This window comes from Marmota monax, unplaced genomic scaffold (genome assembly GCF_021218885.2).
Source record: "Marmota monax isolate L192 unplaced genomic scaffold, Marmota_monax_Labrador192_F-V1.1 WCK01_AAM20220418_F8-fsc00271, whole genome shotgun sequence".
Classification (NCBI taxonomy): Eukaryota; Metazoa; Chordata; class Mammalia; order Rodentia; family Sciuridae; genus Marmota; species Marmota monax.
Genome location: NW_026694659.1, coordinates 1,002,193 through 1,024,014, shown reverse-complemented (window position 1 = coordinate 1,024,014; position 21,822 = coordinate 1,002,193). Strand labels below are relative to the sequence as shown.

The window sequence follows — 21,822 nt, the reverse complement described above, 5'->3', positions numbered from 1 at the left end:
TATTCAAACCTACAATTTGTTGTTGTTGTTGTTGTTCTAACAGATGATTATGATTTGGACTATTTTTGATTGTGTTTTTATTTAAAAGAAATTACAGATATTTTCATGGTAAAATATTTTATCAAATATAAGCATAGTTTTATGTTAATAAAATGAAATATTAAATACTCTAAGCATTTGCATAATAAGTATGCTAAATATATGAATTCTAAGTTCTAATAATATGTTAGTTATTTTAAAAGTTAATCAGAATTATAAATCTGTCTTCTAATTGCAATTAAATATCAGCCGTGTGGTCAGTATCTGTGTATATTTTAATTTGTTTTCATCTGGCTTTTACTTAGCAATCCAATGGGGAGAAGATGGTCGTCCGTTTCATTTTCTCTTCTATACTGGCAAACAGTCATATTATTCATTAATGCATGTAAGTATATTTTATTTATGACAAGTAATATGAACTGTAGGCTACAAAACTAATTATAGTAGAGGCATCTCAGTTTCAGAACATACCTAGTACTTCATAATGGGCAAAAATAAGACTTCTGGAGGCAAGATAGTATACTGATGAAAGATTTCACATTATTTGACTTTTCTTAAATGTATGCTTTATAAAACTTATATCAGAATGGTTTGTCCTTAAAATGCAGAAATATTCAACTTAATATTAGTGCCCGTGTGTGCCTTGCTGGTAAGGTGAGAGGACAGTGCCGGCAGGGACCACAAGGCATCTATTATCTTCTGCTTTGTTTCTGTTATTCTTTAAAATTTTTGCTTCTCATACTTTAATATGGTGCCTTGAGTCAAGATTTCTGGTCCTCAAATAACCTAAGAAATGCTTTTATTATGCTTTAACTTCCAACTGCTTTGGAGTGTACTGTGAACAGTTTTTGTTTTGTTTTCCAAGCTGTGTTTGATAGTGTGCAAATTTGGGAGAATTCCCCAGAATGACCAAATGCCAATATCCGGTTTTAAACAGCAGAATCTTTTCTATTTTTAGAACATGATATTGAATTCTTTTTTACCCATTATATGATTTTTTTAAAAATTACAGAAATATTTATGGGGTTTCCCCCATCCACAGTAAGATCTCAGTGGCTTGAATGAATGCACACATTTACTCTGCTTTTTAGACTTATCTGGTGTTTATTTGTGCTCCACAAACCCAAAGGACAAAATTCCCACTTGTCAGGTACATTTATTTCTTGGGGAAATAAAAGAAAACCTTCTTTTCGCTTTTTGTTGACCTTGGGCAAATGAGCTTCTTGCCCTGGCAGAAATGAAATGAATGATAAATGTAGAGTATGTCTTTGCTGAGTAATGGAGCTGTGGCTCTGGCTTCCACCGAGGTTCTCTCCCTCACAGCCTGAGGCTGCCCGAGGACCCCTGCTGTTCATTTAAATAGGTATGTCAAATCTGCCTCCAAACGCTGCTGGTTTGATCTGTGGTAATATTTGTGAAGGTTCCATATGGACTTGAGCCCCCTGCAGTGCTAAGAAATAATGTACAACGCTTCATGGTGCAGACGCAAATTTTCTCTGAAAAGGGATGCAATGCTGCGTTTTAGCTGTCGGAGGGGATGATGGAGCTGACGCGCTAGGCCTGTCAACTTGTTACACGGATGGGTTGCACGCAGCGAAGCTGTGGAAAATCTGTGCCTTTTAACTTTTCTACTTAATCACGGTTGTAGCATTGCCTTTAGACTGTATGCTACATTAATTCTCTTCCTGCCTTCTGCCTTTCATCCCAAGTTTCACGGAAAAAAGTAAAGCATGCAGGTCTTATAGAGGAGCCTTATCAAACAGCTGTCATCTGACAAGCCATTTGCATTTGTTTTGGCTGAAACTGAGCAACCCAAGGGCGAGATATTTTGCTGCATTCCATCATAATGAAGAAATTACATATTGTATAAGAGGTCTGACTTTATTTTTAGTTGCTTATGTGCTTTAAAAGGTACTGCTACAGAATTGGATCGGTTTTTCAGTGGATAGAATCTTACTGAACTCTAACTAAAATGTCAAATCACATCTGACTAATAAATATTCCTTCTTTTTGAGTAATATAGGTTGTGTTCAAATGGCAGAATACTTTAAGCCTTTATGTTTCAGTTCAACTGAGGAATTCCTAGATGTTTGCCAATATCTTTAGTATCATGGATGGCAAATGTCATTAATTACAACTGCAGACACATCAGTCTCTTCTAATGCATACAAATCACTGTCATCTGAAGTACTGTAACTTTGAAATAGAGACTGAATGTTCACTGTTCGACTTACAGAAGCACTTTTGTGGTAGAGTCAGACACTGCATATAAAGTCTCACTATAAAACTTGGAACCCTTTCGAGAGCTTTCTCTCTCCTTTGTTCTGCCTTCTCCTGGTGGTGGAGGGGGCGGGAGCCTCCCCTGCTCTCCCTGGAGTGCTCACTGTGAGTGCTCACTGTGTATCCCCACCAGGAGAAAGGAAGTAGCCCCTGCAGACTGGCAGGTTTTAAAGACTTAGAAATGAATCTTTGTTGCTACCATTTATTTTTGTTGATGAATTTTCTTCCTCTGTGACAGGGTAAAAGACACTAAGCCAAGCAGGTTTTTTCCCCAGGTCTTTGACCAGCTGTAATTGCATGAGGCATGGCAGTCAGTGGCCATGCTTTTTGACAAGGAAACAGATCTGGAGCCTGTGTGCAGCTGTGTGAGGAGACCTTTCTGAGGTCGATTAACCTTTCTCATCTTCTGTAATCGTGCCAAGTCTTCTCTTTAGGATTTGGTGGCTGTTTGCATATTAAGTGCATATGCTACTTTATAACAACTAATTAAAGATAGCCCTGATGCAGCTTACAATTAAGGATGATATACAGTGCTTTAGTCAATTGACCTATATTTTGTCCATCTAGGTTTTATGGAGAATTGAGAGGTTTTGAGGAAAGATGTTGATAAGAAATGTGCAATTTATTGCTCCTGGCCAGAAATGAGGCATGATAGGAAAGAATAAAGTGAAGGGACATTTGCCAATACATGGGGTCCTCACACTTTGTCACATTCTAAAGGTTCATTTGTAGGTCAGTTGGGACTCCCTTTTTCCTATGGATGTAATGACCTCTGTTTCTTCATGTCCCTGGGAAATAATATACTGTTTTATATTTTGATAAATAAGACATACATAAGTAATGAAAAAGTATTTTTAAAATTTCCATTGTTTCTTAAATAATAAAAAAGTATTTTAGAAGAAATAAGGGACTTCCTGAGTTTCTCAGAGTAGTGTTAAATACCATAAAGGGGACTCCACGCTTGAAATTTACTGGGCTGGCTTTTCACCCAGAATAGATGGCTTCCCGTTTCCTTAATGGCCATTTAACCATTAGAACTTATGTGCTTTTCAGACATGATTTAGGGCTCTTCAGTCAGTGTAGGTTGGTTTCAATAACAGAAGGAAAAAAGAGGAAGAATAAAAGAAGTTTCTTAAAATAACTGAGGAGAGGAAAGAATTTTAAACAGGATATACATGTTTGTACAAAAAAGAAAATGCCATACAACAGAATAACTGAGTTGTGACTAGTCTATGCCTAGATTAAAAAGAAGACCCTGCATGCACGGTTAAGAGGAATGGACAAAGGGCTAGGCCAGGAGAGTTCAGTGTGACACATTCACCAAGTGTAAAAACCCATGGATTGGCAAATTTTCCTTCACTTTGTGTTTCACTATCATGCTTCAATTCTGGGCAGGAACAATACATTTCATGCCCTGTGGGTTCATGGCGGTAACCCTACCAAGGCTGTCTATTGCCCACAACAGCTTGAGCCTGTCCAGGACAACCAAACTGACAGTGAAGAGTAGAATAGACTATATTCCCGGTCAAGGCATTTACAACCTCCGTAGTCACCATTTATTTTTTGTAGGTCTGTTAATGTTAAGAAAAAATTTAATTCAAGTTTACATACATATTTTACCAATATATGTTTTTGAAAAAAAGTTAAAATTCTCACTAATGGTGATTTGAAAATTGTTTTAGTCAGTGTTCCATCGCTGTAACAAAATACCTGAGATAATCAACTTTAAAAGAATCAAGGTTTATTTTGACTCACAGTTTTGGAGGTTTCAGTTTGTATTTGGTCGGCCCATGTTTTTGGGCCTTTGGCAAGGGGAACAAATAGCAGATGAAAGAGTGAAAGGAAGAGACTGGGGTCCCACAATCGCCTTCCAGGCCAAACCCCCAATAACTGGAAGACCTCCCACTAAGCCCCACCTAAAGATTCTACCACCTTACAGTAGCTCTACCTGGGGACTAAGCCTTTACACAAGGGCGTTTGGGGGAAACCTGCCCAAACATAGCAAAACCCATTTGAAACCTGTGGGAGGTGATTATTTGACCAGGAAGTGGGAACCCTTTTGTAAAATATAATGTATTAAGGCATGTATGTGATTATGGCTTTCCTCAGAACACTGGCTACGAAATACTCTTCAAGAAGGAGTCTGTTGTGGAATCAGCTTGGGAATGTTGCAGTTGTGTAGTGGAGAGCTCTAGTAAGGGGACAGCTAGGAGGTGCATGCTCTGTCAAGGCCATGAGTAAAGAACTCTGCTGCTCAGAGTAGACCAGGGAGCCCTTTGTGCCCAAGACACTTTTTACTATCCCATGAAACTGTGCAGGGGTAAGGCTATGCAAAATGTTGGAAACTCTCAATAAGTCTTCAGTGTAGGCAGTACTGAGACACATTTTCTCAGTTTCAGGCCTGGTTCAGCCCCAGTACAATAAGCATCTCAGAAGTTGTGTAAGCTTACCTCTCCCTGGTCTTTAATAAAGGAGGTATACAACTCCAAAACCTGCGCTGGGGATTTTGTATCATACGAGAAACTTCTTTTAGATTTTAGGGCTAATCTTATAGTAAACACTGGAATATTTTCAAAGTATTTCTTTAAATCAAAGGAAATTACGTGGCCACTGATGTACCAAGCAAATGTGTAAAATGATGGACTAAATAGTTTATTCTGTACTTGAACTATTGTGTTGAATTGGAAAACAAAAGTTTAAAATCTGAAAGAAAACCAAGTAATTCTAATCCTTGTAATTTGTGCATAAACAGGGCTCATTTGCCTTGTGCAAAAAACTTCCTTCCTCACTCAGAGATTCTCCAGTTCATGTTAAATGATTTAAGTGACCTGAGTGCTTAGAGGCCAAAAACAGCAGCCCCAAGAACTACGCACTCTTCTGTATGGTGGTTCCAGTAGGTCAAATACCTGAAGATGGATCATCCTTTCTGGGTTTAGATGCTTCTAGATCCTCTTTGTGACCTTGTGATGAATATTTTAAACTCTTGGATATAATGCTGTTATCTTTAAAACTGAAATTAAAAAACTGAACCTTCTCACAGTGAGCTATTGTAAAATAACTATTTTACAACTATGTTAAGTGCTTATTTTTAAAAAGCTGCAGACTGGTACTAAAGTATGTCTGCATGCTGTTTTAAGACTTCTTGACAGCAGGAGTTAATTCAGTAATTAATTCAGCAGTAGAAATTGCTGTTCTAGAGGTATCTTTAATGTACATTTTCCTCACATATGAATAATTGCCATTGTATATCTTGTGTGCTCCAAGTGTAACAGTTAGGAAAATTAATTTTTTAAAACATGGAGTCAACTTATTATTATTGCCTTTATGTTGATTTTAATCAGATTATTTCTTTTGTAATGGTACAATTATTATTATAAAGCATGATTTTAATTTAAAAAGTAAAAATATAGTATCTGAGTTCCTTTCCAAGCACATGGATGTTATCACTCCTGGCAGTGCATATCCCCAGGGTCTTTTTTCATGTGACCTGTTTCTGAGATGTTTCCTTTATTTGTTGAGTTGCATGATGTGTAAACATGCACCATGTTGTATTCACCAAGGAATAGCTGGGATCTGTAGTCTAAGTATGTCACTTGGGAACTTGAGGTACATAGCAGACACCTCTCTGAACTACATTTATATTTATTTCGATGGAGTTTGGATATGCCATGGCCAACAAAAACAATGAGAGAGCAATAGTTACTTAAGTAATTGATTTTCTGTAATTGTAATAAGCACGAACTTTAAGTTACTTGAACTAGTATCAAAAATGGCAGTTGCTATTAGCTTGATATTATTTATTTTGTGTACCAGCATACAGTTGACTTCCTGTGCCCCCCAACCATGAACTGTTACTTGTTTACCCTTCCTAAAATTGGAATTTATACGTGATTAATATGACCAAAACAGATTTTAGGACACTAAAAATTATATTGCTCATGCTCTCGGAAGGGTTTAGTTTTAAGCATTTCTTTTCTGCAACCTGAGCATCTGGTATTTTCAAATTAGGCACCTTCTAAATTTGACTCATACATTATGGAAATCTGATGACACGAGGGGTGGATAGGCTTGCTTTGATTTTATGAAATATTAATCATAGCTATGATTAATGATTCAGCATTTCACATCTGGGTTATTCCTGTCATATTTGGAAATTACACTATTAAATGCAGTATATAAACTTAGTGTAGGTGGGGTCATTCTAATTCTCTAGTGTCCCTTAAAAATTAAGTGGAAACTTAACAATATACCAGAAGCTACCAGTGATAATCTGTGATGTTGACAGTTCCTGGCATGTTTTATACCCTCAAGGATTTTTTGATGTAAATGAGAATGCATCTCTTCAGGGAGTTGAAGTTAGAGAATCTACTTTCCAGAGAACTGTTGTTTCTAACTAACAAAGGTAGAATCTCAAAAGTGGTTTTATTATGCAGAAGAGAAAGAATAAATAGAAGTGGCACACCAGTAAAATTGTTCAGATTATTAGAGTCTTAAAAGCCATACCTCACCCCTGCTGCAAGCATTCTTGACCGTTGCCATGGGTAAGGCCCTATGCTGAATGCCTGACCTACAGTGATATGTGTATATATTTTCTTATGTAAAAGAGTGTACGTAGCTTGTAGTGTAGCTCAATGGCAGAAAGTGTGGTTGGCATGGGTAAAATCCTGGGTTAAATCCCTAGTCCCCAATCCCCACAGAAAAGAAGTGAATGGAGAGGGTTAATGAGCACTGTGTATTTTGGGTGGAGGGATTATAACTGTCAAGTTATGAGCTGTTGCCTTACATGAATGGGACTTACTGTGTTTGAAATTTGATATGTACTTTTCATAGATTGTTTTCTCTTCCACATTTTTTCTGATTATTTTACTTACACCATTTGTAAATTATCATGAATACAAATATAACACTAGAAAGAAATGACATCGTGAAAGAATGTTTCCAGAAAAATGTAAACGAATGAAGATTGCTTAAAAGTCATAAGTGAAGCCTACACTTTGACTTGAAACTTATGAGGAAGTTCAGTTGTTATTATAGTTGTCATGATTACTCCAGAAAATTAAGGAAACCCTTTCAAGCAAAGGAGGTTATCTTATTACTGTAGTTGATGTTCTCATAAGTTCATATATCCATAGCTAGATTTGAAAGCATACCAGCTCTGACCTGTGGACTCTCTGCATCTCAGGACTGTGGACCAGGCAGCTTCGAGGTGTGCTGCTGTCCCTTTACAGGAGCACCCAGGTATAGAAGTCGGGGGTGGAGGGGCGAATTATAGAATTTTGTTCCAAGTTGAATGACAGGTCCTCTTCTAGATGTGGACTGTTGACTTAAGAATGATTTCTTTTTTACGTGTATCCTTTGCTGCTACAGCTGATGGATTTGTGCGTGAGAAGTAGCACTAGGGCAGTCACACTTACTTTCTTTGGGCACTAGGATCAAGTTAACTCTATTTGTCACTCTGCTGTTGTGTTAACCTGACTCCATTGTTCACACATCTCAGCTTGTACCCCTTAGATGCTCACTGGAACCCACCCTAGGTCTGGTAAGGCCTGAGAATTTACATTTCCAACCTGGTTTGGGTGTGGATGCTGCTGCCTCTGGTGTGGGTATTGAGCCTGTGGAAATACTGAGCTGGAGCAGTGGATTCCCTTCAGTTTGAGTCGTGTGTGCCCACTGTCTAGCTCACCCTATTTTGTAGCTTCTAAGTGCAACTTTTTTCTTTTTTCTCTGCTTTTCCTTTTCTCTTCTGAACCATCAATTCTACTATTTTTACTGGGCGGGGGGGGGGGGGGGGGGGACCTGAATCTCTCCAGTCAAAAGTTTTACATTCTTATTCATTGAGAAGTCCTGCCCATTGGGTATAATCTCAACTTTTCTCGCCTGTATTTACTTGAAGAAACTGACTCTTAATAATTACATCCTTTTTTTTTTCTTTTTAGCGTTCTTTTTGCCAATGAGAAAACCGGATTCTCAGAAAGAAAAAAAGACTGCAAAATGGAGATAGTGCCAAATTGCAAGCATTAGTGAATATGACAGTGGCAAAGAGACGTTTTAAAACAAACCCTCAGCAACATTATGAGGTCGTATTGCAGTCTACCCAAAACCCACAAAAATTGCTTCTTAGCACTTGAAATTATTTAGACTATTTGAGATACAGATGGATACCTCTGTCAGTAACAGGTTGTGTCTCCTGACTCTAGGTAATGATATTGGAAGTTAACATGATTAGTATATTAAAAATAAAAAGAATCATTTTTATCATCTCCAGCTCATCCTCCCCACCTACCTCTGCCCCCGCCCCCAATGCTCATGATAAATCCCAAGGCCTTGCACATGGCTAGGGAAGCACTGTACCACTGATGTCCCCAACCCCTAGCTCATCCTTTTAAAATGTCTGCCTATTCATGAGATACTAATGTGGTAGGTTATATACAGATTATAAGTGAATAAATGTGAACATAATTCAGTATGAGTCCTCAAAAAATTGTTTGCTCAGTCAAAAACGTTAAGAAACCATTGTGTTATTCTGCTTGTTGTAAACTCATTGCCTGGGATAACCCTATTGCAGTATTATTGCTTTTTTATAAATTGTAACTTTTTCTCCCATTGCAGATTTTTTTGATGATGAGAAAGATGCCTTTAAATTGTCATTATTTCCAGAACATGATTGTTTACATTAGAAAACCAGGAGTATATGCATTTCATTTTTTATAATTAGAGCTTTATAGTTATACATAGTATTTGCGTTCCTCTAGACAAAAATCATACATCCATAGAATTTGATTTCGGTTCCTGATCCCTCTTTTCCATCCCGCCTCTCCTCTGTTCTCTTCCCTCTACTCTGCTGGGCTTCCTTTTACTAATATATTTACTTATATTTGATTGGTTTTTTCTTAATTTGAATATAAACATGAAATTCCCTGTGGTATTTCTATATAATGCATATAACGTGATTTTTTGAAGAGTTCATTCTTCATTGCCTCCCCCTTCCCATCTCTCCACTCTGCCTCTTGGTCTTCTACAATGCTGTCCCTGTATCTCTGTGGTCTCCTGTCTTTCCCTCCTCCTTTCCTTTACTCTAGCTTTCACATATGAGATTTTTGACCTTTGAGTTCCTGATTCTGGCTTATTTCACTTAGCATGATATTATCCATTTCCATCCATTTACCAGCAAATTCCATAATTTCATTTTTATGGCTGAGTAGAACTTCATTGTGTATGTATGCCCAAATTTCTTAATTCATTCATCTATTGATGGGTACTTAGGTTGATTCCATAATTTGGCTGTTGTGAATTGTGTTGCTGTAAGCATTGAGGTGGCTGAATTGCTATAGTATGCGGATATTAGTTCTTTGGAGAAAGTAACAAGGAGTGGGATAGCTGGGTCATATGGCGGTTCCATCCCTAGTGTTTTGAGAGGGATGCTTTCCAGAGAGGTTGTACTGTTCTACAATCCCACCAACAATGTAAAGGTGTACCTTTTCCCCCCATCCTTGCCAGAAGTTATTACTATTTTCTTGATTATTGCCATTTTGACTGCAGTAAGATGAAATTTTAGTATAGTTTTGATTTACATTTCCCTGATTACTAGAAATATGTTTGATGGCCATTTGTGTTTCTTCTTTTGAGAAGTTTCTGTTTAGTTCTTTTGCCCACTTATTGCCCACTTACTGACTGGGTTATTTGCTTTTTTGGGGTGTTGGTTTTTTTTGAGTTCCTTATGTATTCTGGACATTAATTTACTATTGTTGGAGGAGTGACTGGCAAAGTTTTTCTCCAATTCTGTAGGCTCTGTCTTTATGCTCTTAATCATTTCCTTTGCTGTGCAGAAGATTTTAATGTGATGTCATCCCATTTATTTATTCTTGGTTTTAGTTCTTGTGTTTTGAGGGTCTTGTTAAGGAAATCAGTGCCAACACCAATATGATGGAGTATTGATCTCTTCTAGCCGTTGCAAGGTTTCTGGTCTAATTCCTAATTTGACTTTTATGCAGGGTGAGAAGTAGGGATTAATTTCATTTTGTTATATGTAGCTATCCAGTTTTAAAATCTTCCATTGCAGTTTAATAAGTGACACATATTCACAGTCTTTGTTTAAAAAGTAAATTAATAGAAGAAAATCAAAAATGGAAAATAAATATAATAGAAATTTACTTTTAAGGTATAAACTACATGGGGTGTATTAAATACTATATAAAATTAAATGTTATATAAGTAGTTCAGCTATAGATGCTCTAAATTACTGGTTGTTCTCTAAGTTGAAGTACATAGTACAAATAAATAAATAAAGTACGTATTAGTATATAAACGATGGTTTTTCTTAAGGAAAATTTTTATCCTGTTTGTGAAACTCTTAAGAAAAATGACTCACAGGGTTCTTGTTGTTTCAGCCATCCTCACTGAATGGAGTTGTAAATTCTTTAAAGTTATTTTTAAATCCACTTAAAGTGTGCTGTGATATGTACTAAATTCTCATTCACACTACTCTATCATCATTTAGATTGGATGAGAAACAGTTTTATTCAAAAGCATTTTCATTTTATTTACTCTGCAGCTAGACAAGAGGTCACATTAAAATAAGGAGTTCTCACAGAGAAAAAATATAAACTATATCATAAGTAATAATGTACCATCTTTCTTATTTTAACTTGTATATTTTATTTGCTATAGGAAGTATACGGAAAGCTACTCCAGATAGAAAAACGTCAAAATCAGTTGCGAGCCAAAGATCTACTTCCAGAAAAAAAGGAAACGAAGTAAGTTCTTGTCTTGCATTAGAGCATATGTAGATTTTGAACTCTACATGCTACGTATTGATGTATCTAAAGCCTAAAATTTAGGATTCCATGTAATAGGTTATTTATATTTAGGAAGAAGCAAATATTGAGGTTATTTTTCTGCTACATCAAGATTTACGTATTAAATTACTGTGTTTGGATTTGATGTCCTTAGAAATTTTATGTGTATGGCTGCACATTTATTCAGCATTTGTGTGCTTTCTGATTTTTTCTTTTGTAAGGTATTTCAAGGCTTGTACTTCCATTTGGCAAGCAGTAATAGATCAGATCCATCAGCCTGTACAACCAATGTTAAATTTTGGCCTAGCTATTCATGTTTCTTCTTGTGTAAAAGATAGATTTAAGTTGTATGTTCCTAGTCCTTTATTTGGACTTTATTACTACTTTTGTTCATAGATGGGTTAACTTTGTGTCTATAACATCTTCAGAATAAATTATATAGGCACAGTTTTAATCTTTTCAGAATTCTGATGGCTTTCAGGTAAGTTTCATGATGGCATATTTATTTAACTCTTCAAACAAAACATTTGGTGGTGTTAGAACCTTTTCTAAACTAGATTGAGGAAACAGAATAGTATTTCTGAAAAGTGGTTTCCTTGGATGAACATACTACTGTATAATATGAAAATTTGTTTTCAGATCATGAATTGCTCTTATAGGTGAGATCTTTTGTGATATAACACTAATTGCATGGTTAATTAAAAAGAGAATATATGTGATATTTTAACAGAGATCTGATTGGCAGCAGATGGCTGATTAAGGAGGAACTAGAAGAAATGTTAGTGGAAAAACTGTCAGATCAAGATGTAAGTAATTAATCTTTTCAATTTAAGGAGACCTGTGTCATAAGAATGCAGACAATTGCTGTATTAAGGATCCTAATAGTAATAGTCCTTAGAAGCAGGTGTGCCTTGGACAATTTTTCTCTTTGAAATGTATTCCTTGTCAATTTCTGCCACGGGAGGAGAGCCTTATCTGTGGTAAGGAAAGTGCCATGTCCAGTGTCCAGCTCCTCCTCTTATAAGTGCCCTCATGTCCTCTGCCAGTTGTTATAGAGGAGTGTAGCAGATGTCATTTTTGTCTCCTTCAGTGAGACCGGTACCTAATTTTACAAGCTAATGATGAGTGAACAGAGCCATTGCAGGTTAAGTAGAAAAGGAATGTCGCACACGGAATTTGCAGATTCCTGGCTCATCACATGTGCAGCGTCTGAAAGGTCAGTGGTTTTCACCTTGGGATCTCTAAACCACATGTGTCATAGTCCCTTGGAGTGTTCTTTACAACTGCAGTGTCCCTAAGCCTCACCCTCAACCTGGGGCAGATCTTGAGGGGGTCACCCAAAAATCGATCTCATTGACACACTCCCCAGGTGAAACTTATGCCCTATGAAGTTTGGGACACTTTCATCCTTCCTCAGACCTTAATTGCAGTCTTATTTTGTTAATGTTCTAACATAGCCTGACGTGATCAGAAGTAGCTTGATGTTTTAAACATTTTGATGTTCTAAATTGTTTGACTCTCTGTTAGATTCAAGCGGAGATAAATCTCACAAATCCTCCCAAGAAAGATTATGTTCTTCCATGGCAGTGGCTGGCATTGTTAGTGCCTGCCACCATGTAGATTCTAAGTCACGTTCTTCGGTTGCTCTTTTTCTTTTTTAGCATATTGTAGACATTAATGATTTGGAAAAGTTGCAACTTCCTTAAACAAGGTGTCAGACATTTGGTTAGTGGTAGATCTGGAGTTGATTTCTAACATCCTAACTGCCAAATATTGCTACACTTGAATCAAATTGAAAAATCTCTTTGCTTCTTCATCAAATGCATCATTCCATTATTTCTTTTGTTTTCTAACTGCTTTGATTTTTTTTTTAAATTCAGGTATTTTTTTTTCCCATTTTGGAACTATTCCAAGGATTAATACATTCATGCAATTATGAAAATAAAACAAAAGTATATGATAATCTTTTATACTTTTGGGATACTGAATATGTAGAAGAAATCCTGAAGTTTGTGATTGGCATCAAACCAATCAGTGACTTCTTAAACTTTAAGCTTAGTTTACAAGTAAGGCTTTTATACCTGTAAGTGACCCTTTGCAGTTTAAAGAATGGTCATCAGGAGTGTGTGAGATGGAATTCTTAGAACAAAGGACACAGGCCAGTGAGTGGAGGGGAGAATGGATCTCTGTCAGGCCCAGGACCACAGGTGGCTTAAGTATTTTCACCCTTCCTTGGAAATTTGCCTTTTCTGTTATTAAATCATAAAAAAGCTGTATTTGAAGAAGTTTCTTTAACATTAATTTTACCAAATTCCTCAATACTTTAAATTATTATTGACAGATTTTCACTATAAAGGCAAATGGTGACAAAATTGAGTACGATTTTTTAGGGTTAGCAAAAAAAAAAAAAGTTATCAAAAACTGGATTCACAATCCATATTAACTAAGGATCTCAAGTATTAGTTGTTTCCTTCTCCATAAACACTTTAGAATGATTATTCTGGCTTCTAATTTTAAGGGGTTAATACCAAGTTGTTTACTTTCTAATCACATGTTCAAGAACTATTAAAAAAAAATGCACAGAGTAGCAAGGATAATTTATTTCAAGAGGTTGCCCTTTAAGTCAAGTATCTCTTGAATTTTTAAATAGCTTGATTGTTCAGTTTTAAAGGAAATCATAAACATTAAAGTAACACAGCTTGAACAGCCAAAAATATATTTGCCAAATGTATTATGAAATATAATTTAAGAGGTGCATTTTCTCAAAATCAGACTCTTTCCATTTTACTATACATAACTTACTGAAAATTATTTCTAATGTTTCTTTTGATACAGTTCTAATAAAAGAGTGGAAATTACACTTGAAGATCTTCTAAATATTTTTTTAAAAATTAATTTAAATCTAAATTTCATAATTATAATCCAGAGAAACTGATTTTTCTTTGAATGATAAATCTCTTTGTTTCTCAAAAGAAAAAAACTTAGCACTAAAGATACACAGGAGAAGTGATGCATCTGCATGCTGTTTTAAAAGCAGCATGAAGATGCCGAAGTGTCATCCTGTCAAAATTCATCAAGAAAAGCAACATTGGAAAGATCAAGTATATAAAAATAGAAAAAATCTAGCAAATGCAATTACACTTGCATCTTCTAATGAATTTTTATTGTCTGCAGTATATGCAGTTCATTCGGCTGCTAGAAAAGTTATTGACATTGCAGTGGGATCCTGCTGAAGAAGAATTTGTGCAGAAGTTTCGCAGAAGTGTAGCTATTCAGTCAAAAAAACAGCTGATTGAACCTGTGCAGTATGACGATCAAGGAAGGGCCTTCAGCACAAGTGAAGGTAATGACATTCCATGAAGAGAAAATGAACTTGGCGAAGACTGAGACGCTCTAATTATTTTCATTTGCTATTGCTCTGTGGTATCCATTTGATTTGCTTTTGCTACTGCTACATTGGATTTCCTGATTTCAAGATTCTGTTGAAGTTTTCAAAATCTTACAGTTTAACTAAATCTTACAGTGTCCCAAGAAAAAGAGTGAATACATACCTACCCAGTCGTGTCGACTATTATGTTCATATTTTCAACTGGAAGAATCAATAAAATGTTTATAATAAAGGTTTCTTCTCAAAAAGTAAAAAATGCTCAGTGAAATACATGTCAGATGAAAAAACTATGTAACATGAAAACTTGACCCTCTACTCACAGTTTTGTTGTGTATGTACAGACATTTGACACGATCTGTCTTGTAAGAATTGACCTACTAGATTGTATTTTGCAGCTCTCAAAAATTTAACATTATCCCTTTGTCATTTTCAACTATTGTACTGAATGAAATGTGACCTTTCCTGAGGATTCCTTTCTTTTCTACCATTTACATGTTATTACAGTATTCACATATTTTAAAAAATTTGTATTATGAGGTATATTCCTATTAATTATAAGTGAACATTATGTAAATTGCTTTTTTAGATAAGATAACTGAATTGACTATGTTGACTGTTGAAACTAAAATAATTGCAGTGTTCTAAAAGAAAAGTGAAGATCACAATTACCCCACAGAAACCACTTACCTGTCTTCCTTTTGTTTTACTTGTAGAACGTTCCTAAAAACAGTGTTATAGATTGCTCTTCCAGGAAAACTAATTTTAATGTAGTTTTGTCTTATTTCAAGGCCCAGGTTTGTAAGATGTATACTAATAGGAACTTTAAATTTTTAAAGGTAAAAGAAAGACTGCAAAAGCAGAAGCACTTGTTTATGAACATGGAAGTGGAAGAATAACAGTGAATGGAGCCGATTACCTGCTGTACTTTCCAATCACACAGGACAGGTTTGATTTTTATTTAGCTTGTTGTGTAAAGAAAATATGCTCTAGAATATGTCATTATCGATTAAGAAGCCTTGTTGTTTTCTAATTCTGTTTGATTGTGTCTCTTTACTAACATATCAAACTAGCCAAATGGACACTTTATTTTTCTGTAAGCAGATTTTTGAAAAAGCATCTCTGTAAATCCTCCTTAATTGACTCTTGCCCCTCTGTTAGATCATGCTGGAATTTAAGTAGTCTTAAATCTTAAATAGATCTTACATTCGGAAATGCAGGTCAAGCCAAAACATAAGCAAAGCAGATTCCCATCTTCTGGTTTGGGGGTGGCTGCACACAAAGCAACACAGCAACCACAGAAACTGACCTTGGCTCCTGTACCTGCCTTAGGCCACGGGTAGGGAAAAGTACCAGCACATCACTTGTGGTTTATGTTTGTTTTTCCTGACCACAAATACTAGAAAAAGTCAGCTTTATTTTTTTGGATTTTTTTCCCTTTTAAAAGAAGTTGATTGTACATATATTGAGCAAGCAAAGAAGCCCGTTTCTGTGAGATACAAAATGTTTATAAGTTAAAATAAGAGCTCATCAGCTTTGCTTAGTTTTCAGTGCTAAATATGGCAGTCATATTTTTTAAACTTTGTATTTCATTCATCATAAGTAGATATTACAGTTTTTCTAATCCCTAAATGTACTCCTCTTAGAGCTCTCTGAGAGTCCCTATATAAAGGCCTCTTCTTGAGAAGGTTATTATTTTTTCAGTAGTTACTGTCATTATCCATGAGTAACAGAAATTCCATGATTAGTTCCTCCTTCCTAATCCTTTTCCTATATCCTGAATGTACTGTGGCAGTACATTAAGGTCAAAAGACTGAAGCTTCTCTGATCCCAGTGCTCACGTAAGGAAAAGGGGACTGTTCTAACATAGTGTAAGCTTCTGGACAGAATAATTACCTCGGGAATGTATGTTTGTTATGTTTGTGTGCCTGCGTCAAAAAATGGCCCACTCTGAACTCTGTTTAATATCAATTAAACTAACTCTGCAGTCGTCCTCACAGGGAAAAGGGTGGAGGAAGTTCATTTCCCGTAAGAAAACCCAGAGACCCTTACTGCTGGGTATGGGAATTTCAGCCCTGGGAGCCACGAGGAGGAATGGCATTTGACTATTACTTGAATTCAGATATAACTCATGATGATTTAGTAGCATGTCCCACTATGGCTTGGTCTCACAATTATATCACCTCCTCAGATCTTGTTCTTCAGTTTGAATCAGCAAATATCAAATAAGGATTGTCTCTGTGCCTAGTCTTGTTCTGGGCATTATGAAGATAACTGCTGTTTTCAGTGTGATTCCTGTCATCAAGAACTTGGGTTGGGAGCCTCAGGCTAGTCTTGGTGGGATCAAGCCCCCAAGCCTTCTCACCAACTTAAGTAGTTGTAGGGATTTGGTGGTGGCCCCACCTGTCATGGACTGGCCATCCTGTTTTAGGAGTGAGTGGCACAGGTACTTACTTAGTCAGCAACAAAGTGACCTCTGACCAGTAGGAAGACCACAGAGTCAAGAGCCAGGAATCTTGATTCTATTCCTGGTTATTATCTCTGTGACCTTAGCCTTTACAACAAGCGTGTGTGACTATGTGCCTGGTAGTGTGGGATACTTTCAGCAAAGGCCTGTGCTCTGTTAGGCAGCCAGGTAAGAGGCACTTTACCTAGTCATCGATACAGATGAAACAGTTTCCTCACACGGTGCCAACCATGTAAGAGAGGAGACAAATTAGCATTTTAATCAATTACTGAAAAATAAAAGACTATTTATTTGGTGCCAGAAGAGTAGAATTCAGATGGTATGTAAACAAGAAAATCATTTATTTTATTTATTATTTTAAAAATTATGCTGACTGACAAAGAATAAAGTAAATGTGATTCTCAGGATTTCATCTGTGATTCGTGAGAGACAATGCATTGTGAAATAACTTCATGCCATGTAACTGTATTTACGTGTGCTAGTTTGCAGTCCAAGATAGTTAAAATTGATAGCAGTATAACCATCATTTTCAGTTGTTAACCCTATAGGGCATTTTTTCATCTGTACACAAATTTGTCATTGTACCACAGAATCCCACCACCTTCCAGTTGCCCAGATTCTTTATGGTTCTTTCTTACCTTGACCACTCTGGCTGCATTACTTATATATCTCTGAAATCTGTGTTTCCTGAATTTTAATCTCTTTATAAGTGTTTGTTAGGTAATCTTAAAATGTTAGAAAGTAAGGACAGGTGTCTAAGCTCTCAGACGCATGGCTGTCCAGGATCTTTACTTCCTCTGCAAACCCCATTTACCTGTTGCGGGGTGCAGCCACCTCCCCCAGTGTATGCACATGACAATCCCATAGATTCCGTCTTGGCTTCTGTTTCCTCCTGGGAAAATGCAGTGGTAGAGTTGAATTATCAGTTTCTAAATTTTGTTTAGGTATGATCATATGGATACTACTTTAATACTACTATTTCCATAATATGGATTGTTTGGATTTGGTTGCTTTGAAGCCTTTTTTTAAAAAGGCAATATAGATTTGTGTGTTTTGTTGTCTGAGGGGTTATGTCATCCTGTATAGTACTATTACAAATCCAGTTTGCTATGGCCTTGGAGGGTTGTTGGTAGCCCATCTGCCTGGGGTTATTCTGCTCTTAAAATGTAAAAGATGGCATTTGAATATCTTACCACGTGCATCTCTCAGCTTAACTGTTGAATAAGTTTGATTTGGGGTCTAAAGCTGCTGTGTCGGGCAGAAAAAGCAAATGCATTGTAAATGGACTTTCCTAAATAAAAATTCTGGGATGACAGTGGAACTAGCTCTGTGGTGGAGTGCTTGCCTGACATACTTACACAGGACCCTGGGTTCGATCCCTAGCACCATGAAAAAAAAAAATAAAAATTCAGCAGATATATTAAGGCAAAATAGCAAAATCAAAGTCCTTGGCAAAGATGGTAGTGACATCAGACCTGGCACATAAGTGGTTTTCAGTAAATGCTCATTCAGTTGAGCAAAGAAGCTGCAGGCCTTTTCCTTGCCATCCTCTCTGTGGTGTTGGCTTAGGACCACGTGGGCATCACGGTTCCCAGGGAACAGGCCAGACTGTGGCTGTGCAGCTTAGTGAACTGCCATTGGACTGTGTGTTCTTTTTGTGGAGGAAGAGTTTTAAATGTTGTTTTGTTGACTTTAAAAAGTAACCATGTCAAGTTAAGCAGTATACATTATGCAAATACATTATAGTATACTTGACTTAGAAAATCCAAATGGCATTTGATGATTACTTGGTTAGGCCTATTAATTTTATATTTGATCATTGAATCTAGAGAGGGTAGATTCAGTTGATTAATGCAGTCTCCCAACTTCAAGACTTTACGAGGTTATTTTCACGCCTCACGAAGTTCTCATGAGACAAAGGAAACCAATAACCAATAAGAGAGTGTATTGCCATACTCTGTAAGTGCATTGCTATATACAAAAAAGAGAGAGAGAGAGAGAGAGAGAGAAAAACCTTACAATCTTGGTGTGATGAATTGATCGACAAGAAGTTTGAAAGGTGACATTGGCATGCAACAGTTTTTAGAAACATTCAGAATGCCAACAGTGTATGTAGTCCTGTATCTTTATAGTGGAATTAACTGGATTTATTTGTGATGTGCTTTAGAGAACAGTTGATGTTCCCTTTTCACTTCCTTGACCGCCTTGGAAAACACGACGTGACCTGCACAGTCTCAGGGGGCGGGAGGTCAGCACAGGCAGGAGCAATACGCTTGGCAATGGCAAAAGCCCTGTGCAGCTTCGTCACCGAGGATGAGGTCGAATGGATGAGACAAGGTATGCATTTGGGTGGGACACTGTGCTGTCCCCTCTACCTACAGGTATTTCCTGAGTCTTGTCCTGGTGACCTGAAATCTGGGAGAGAATACTTGGTTCACCATGCAATCTTACAGCTTATCAGCTGCTCCTTTCATGCTCCAGAATTGTACAGTATTTTTCAGGTTTGATTTCTACAAAGAGAACTTGAATTAGAACAAGAAAAGGGGGGCACACTCCCTGTGATGTCTGCTAAAATATCCAGTCCAGAGGTTGGGAAGGTTGACTTTGGCTTTAAGACAGATTGCTTGTTTTTCTCTTACCATAGAAATTTGTAATTTGCTTGGTTAATGATAAAGCACTTTAGGCATTTCTGTCCAAGATTAATGGAGATTTTAATTTTTTCCATTATGATGTTAATGTGAACTTTTTTTACTCGGGTTGGCCCTGTCACTTGAGCAAGAATCTTCGCACTGTGGGGAAAAGAATGTACACTTGATTCTTTCATTGGGGTACTACCTGGCATTCATAATAAATCTAAGGTTTGAGCCAAAGGTTGTCTTTGCATTGAGAGGATCCAGTGCTGTGTGTCCTGTGACCTGCTACACAGCCCCGTGCGAGTTGCTTAGCACCTTGGTTCACAGCCCCTCTCTGCCAGGGAAGGTGATCTGCCTGCTCTCTACTTTCCAGCATCCGCCTCTGGGATCCAGGATAGGCACGGCCTGTGCCTTTGGCTACTTAATTTTTTGTCTTTTGAAAATCCATTTGCTTATAAACAACTTGCCATTATATGGATTTATTATCTTCTCATTATCTACTACTATGAAGTAATTTGATAGGATATGACTTAACTAGTCTGGACTCCTCTACATATCTGAAAGTAATAAAGCATTATTACTAGGAATTTAAACTAGAACTTAGACCTTATCAGTATTTTGGGCAAAATATTCCATGTGTGCCCTTTAAGTACAAGTAAGTGCAAAAGATTATATAATAAGCTTTCTTTAGCTATCTGGCCATTAAAATACCCCTGATAAAATACCTATGCTGAGCTGGGGCTGTGGCTCAGTGGTAGAGCGCTCGCCTAGCACGTGTGAGGCACTGGGTTCAATCCTCAGCACCACATAAAAATAAAATAAAGATATTGTGTCCATCTACAACTAAAAAATAAATATTTTTAAAAATACCTATGGCATGTATCAAATGAAGAGAAGTGCTAGTGTTGAAAGAGCAAAAAAGATGAAAGAAAAACCTTTGTCTATTTCTTTGTTTACAAAAGCAGCTTCCAGGGGTTCTCCTGGTGGTTTCTGGGAATCCGGGTTTTTGCTCACATACCAAGGCTCCAGCCACTGCTGGGGTGCTTGCATGTGGACCATCTGCTGAGTAACTCAGTGATTGTCTGGAAACATAATTGCTCCTGAGGATTAAGGGAGAGGCAGCTTCCAATTTAAACTGACTTCATCCTTCTAGAATAAACTACGTGGCACAGAGTACAACTCCAAAAATGGTTATTTACGTTCTGAAACAAAGTATCAAGGACTATAATTTTCACAGAAATTATCATAACACACAGTTTTTTCCTCATGTTTGGCAAGTCCTGTTTGTACACGTTTGTTCACGTACGTACACTGCTGAGGTGTGTTGTCCGTGGGCTTCCTCCCTACCTCTTGCCTCCATTGAGACTCTCACCTCATCACTAACAGGTGTGCAGGGGGAGGCCCTTGGGGTGAATCGCAAGCGCCCACAGAGAGTAGTTTCATCTGAGTTGAACAAGTTTTAAAAACCAAAAAGGAGTCATAATTCTCTGCAAGGCAGTCTCGACATCACTGATGTTTGTCTCAGAAATTGAAAAAATGTCCCAGGAGAACGAAGGCAGACCGCCATCCTGAGGCTCTCCAGGGCTGCTCAGTTATTGGGGTCTGGCTGCGTTCCTGTGGGTCTTTCTGACAACAGTTCCGTGGATTCTTGTGGTTCACCTACTTTTCTGCCTGACAGCCTGTATTTTCACAAAGCTCACAAAGGCTTCTCTCTTCCTGCTGCAGCTGGACTACTTACTACAGATCCACGTGTCAGAGAGCGGAAGAAGCCAGGCCAAGAGGGAGCCCGCAGGAAGTTTACCTGGAAGAAGCGCTGAAGGCTGGGGAAGGGGCGGGAGGGCCTGGTGTGGGGGGAACAGGCTCGGTCTGCATCTGCCAGCCAACGTGAGGGCAGCACTGGCAGAGATTTGAGTTGTGAGATGATTCTTTTTTTAAAAGCTGCTTTGAAAAGTTTACGATTAATAAATAAGTTGTAAAAAAAAAAAAAAAGGATGCTTACTTCATTCTTCTACTTAAACTTTTTCAGATAGTTTTAGAAGCCTAATTCATAAAATCTTGGCATATCAGACTTGAAAGGAGCATTCAGCAAAATCTAGTCAAGTTACCTCATTTTGCAGATGAGAAGGCTCAGTTTCAAAGATTAAGCAGCCTACCAGAGCCAAACCATTGCTAATTTAATGCTAGACCTAGACTAGAACTCATTTTGCCTGGTTCTGTTGTTTT

The 21,822-nt window shown here is 37.3% G+C and overlaps 1 protein-coding gene across 1 annotated transcript in view; it reads left to right on the top strand.

Moving 5' to 3' along the window:
* Nucleotides 1-21,521, top strand: part of Mrps9 (mitochondrial ribosomal protein S9) — a 59,364-nt gene extending 37,843 nt beyond the window's left edge. The window contains exons 5-11 of the mRNA XM_046423306.2: nucleotides 345-424; nucleotides 10,987-11,072; nucleotides 11,845-11,920; nucleotides 14,289-14,457; nucleotides 15,339-15,447; nucleotides 19,134-19,303; nucleotides 21,325-21,521. Of these exons, the coding sequence (XP_046279262.1) occupies nucleotides 345-424; nucleotides 10,987-11,072; nucleotides 11,845-11,920; nucleotides 14,289-14,457; nucleotides 15,339-15,447; nucleotides 19,134-19,303; nucleotides 21,325-21,416 (782 nt within the window). The 3' untranslated portion in view covers nucleotides 21,417-21,521. The remainder of the gene's footprint in view (nucleotides 1-344; nucleotides 425-10,986; nucleotides 11,073-11,844; nucleotides 11,921-14,288; nucleotides 14,458-15,338; nucleotides 15,448-19,133; nucleotides 19,304-21,324) is intronic.
* The last annotated feature ends 301 nt before the right edge of the window (nucleotides 21,522-21,822 follow it).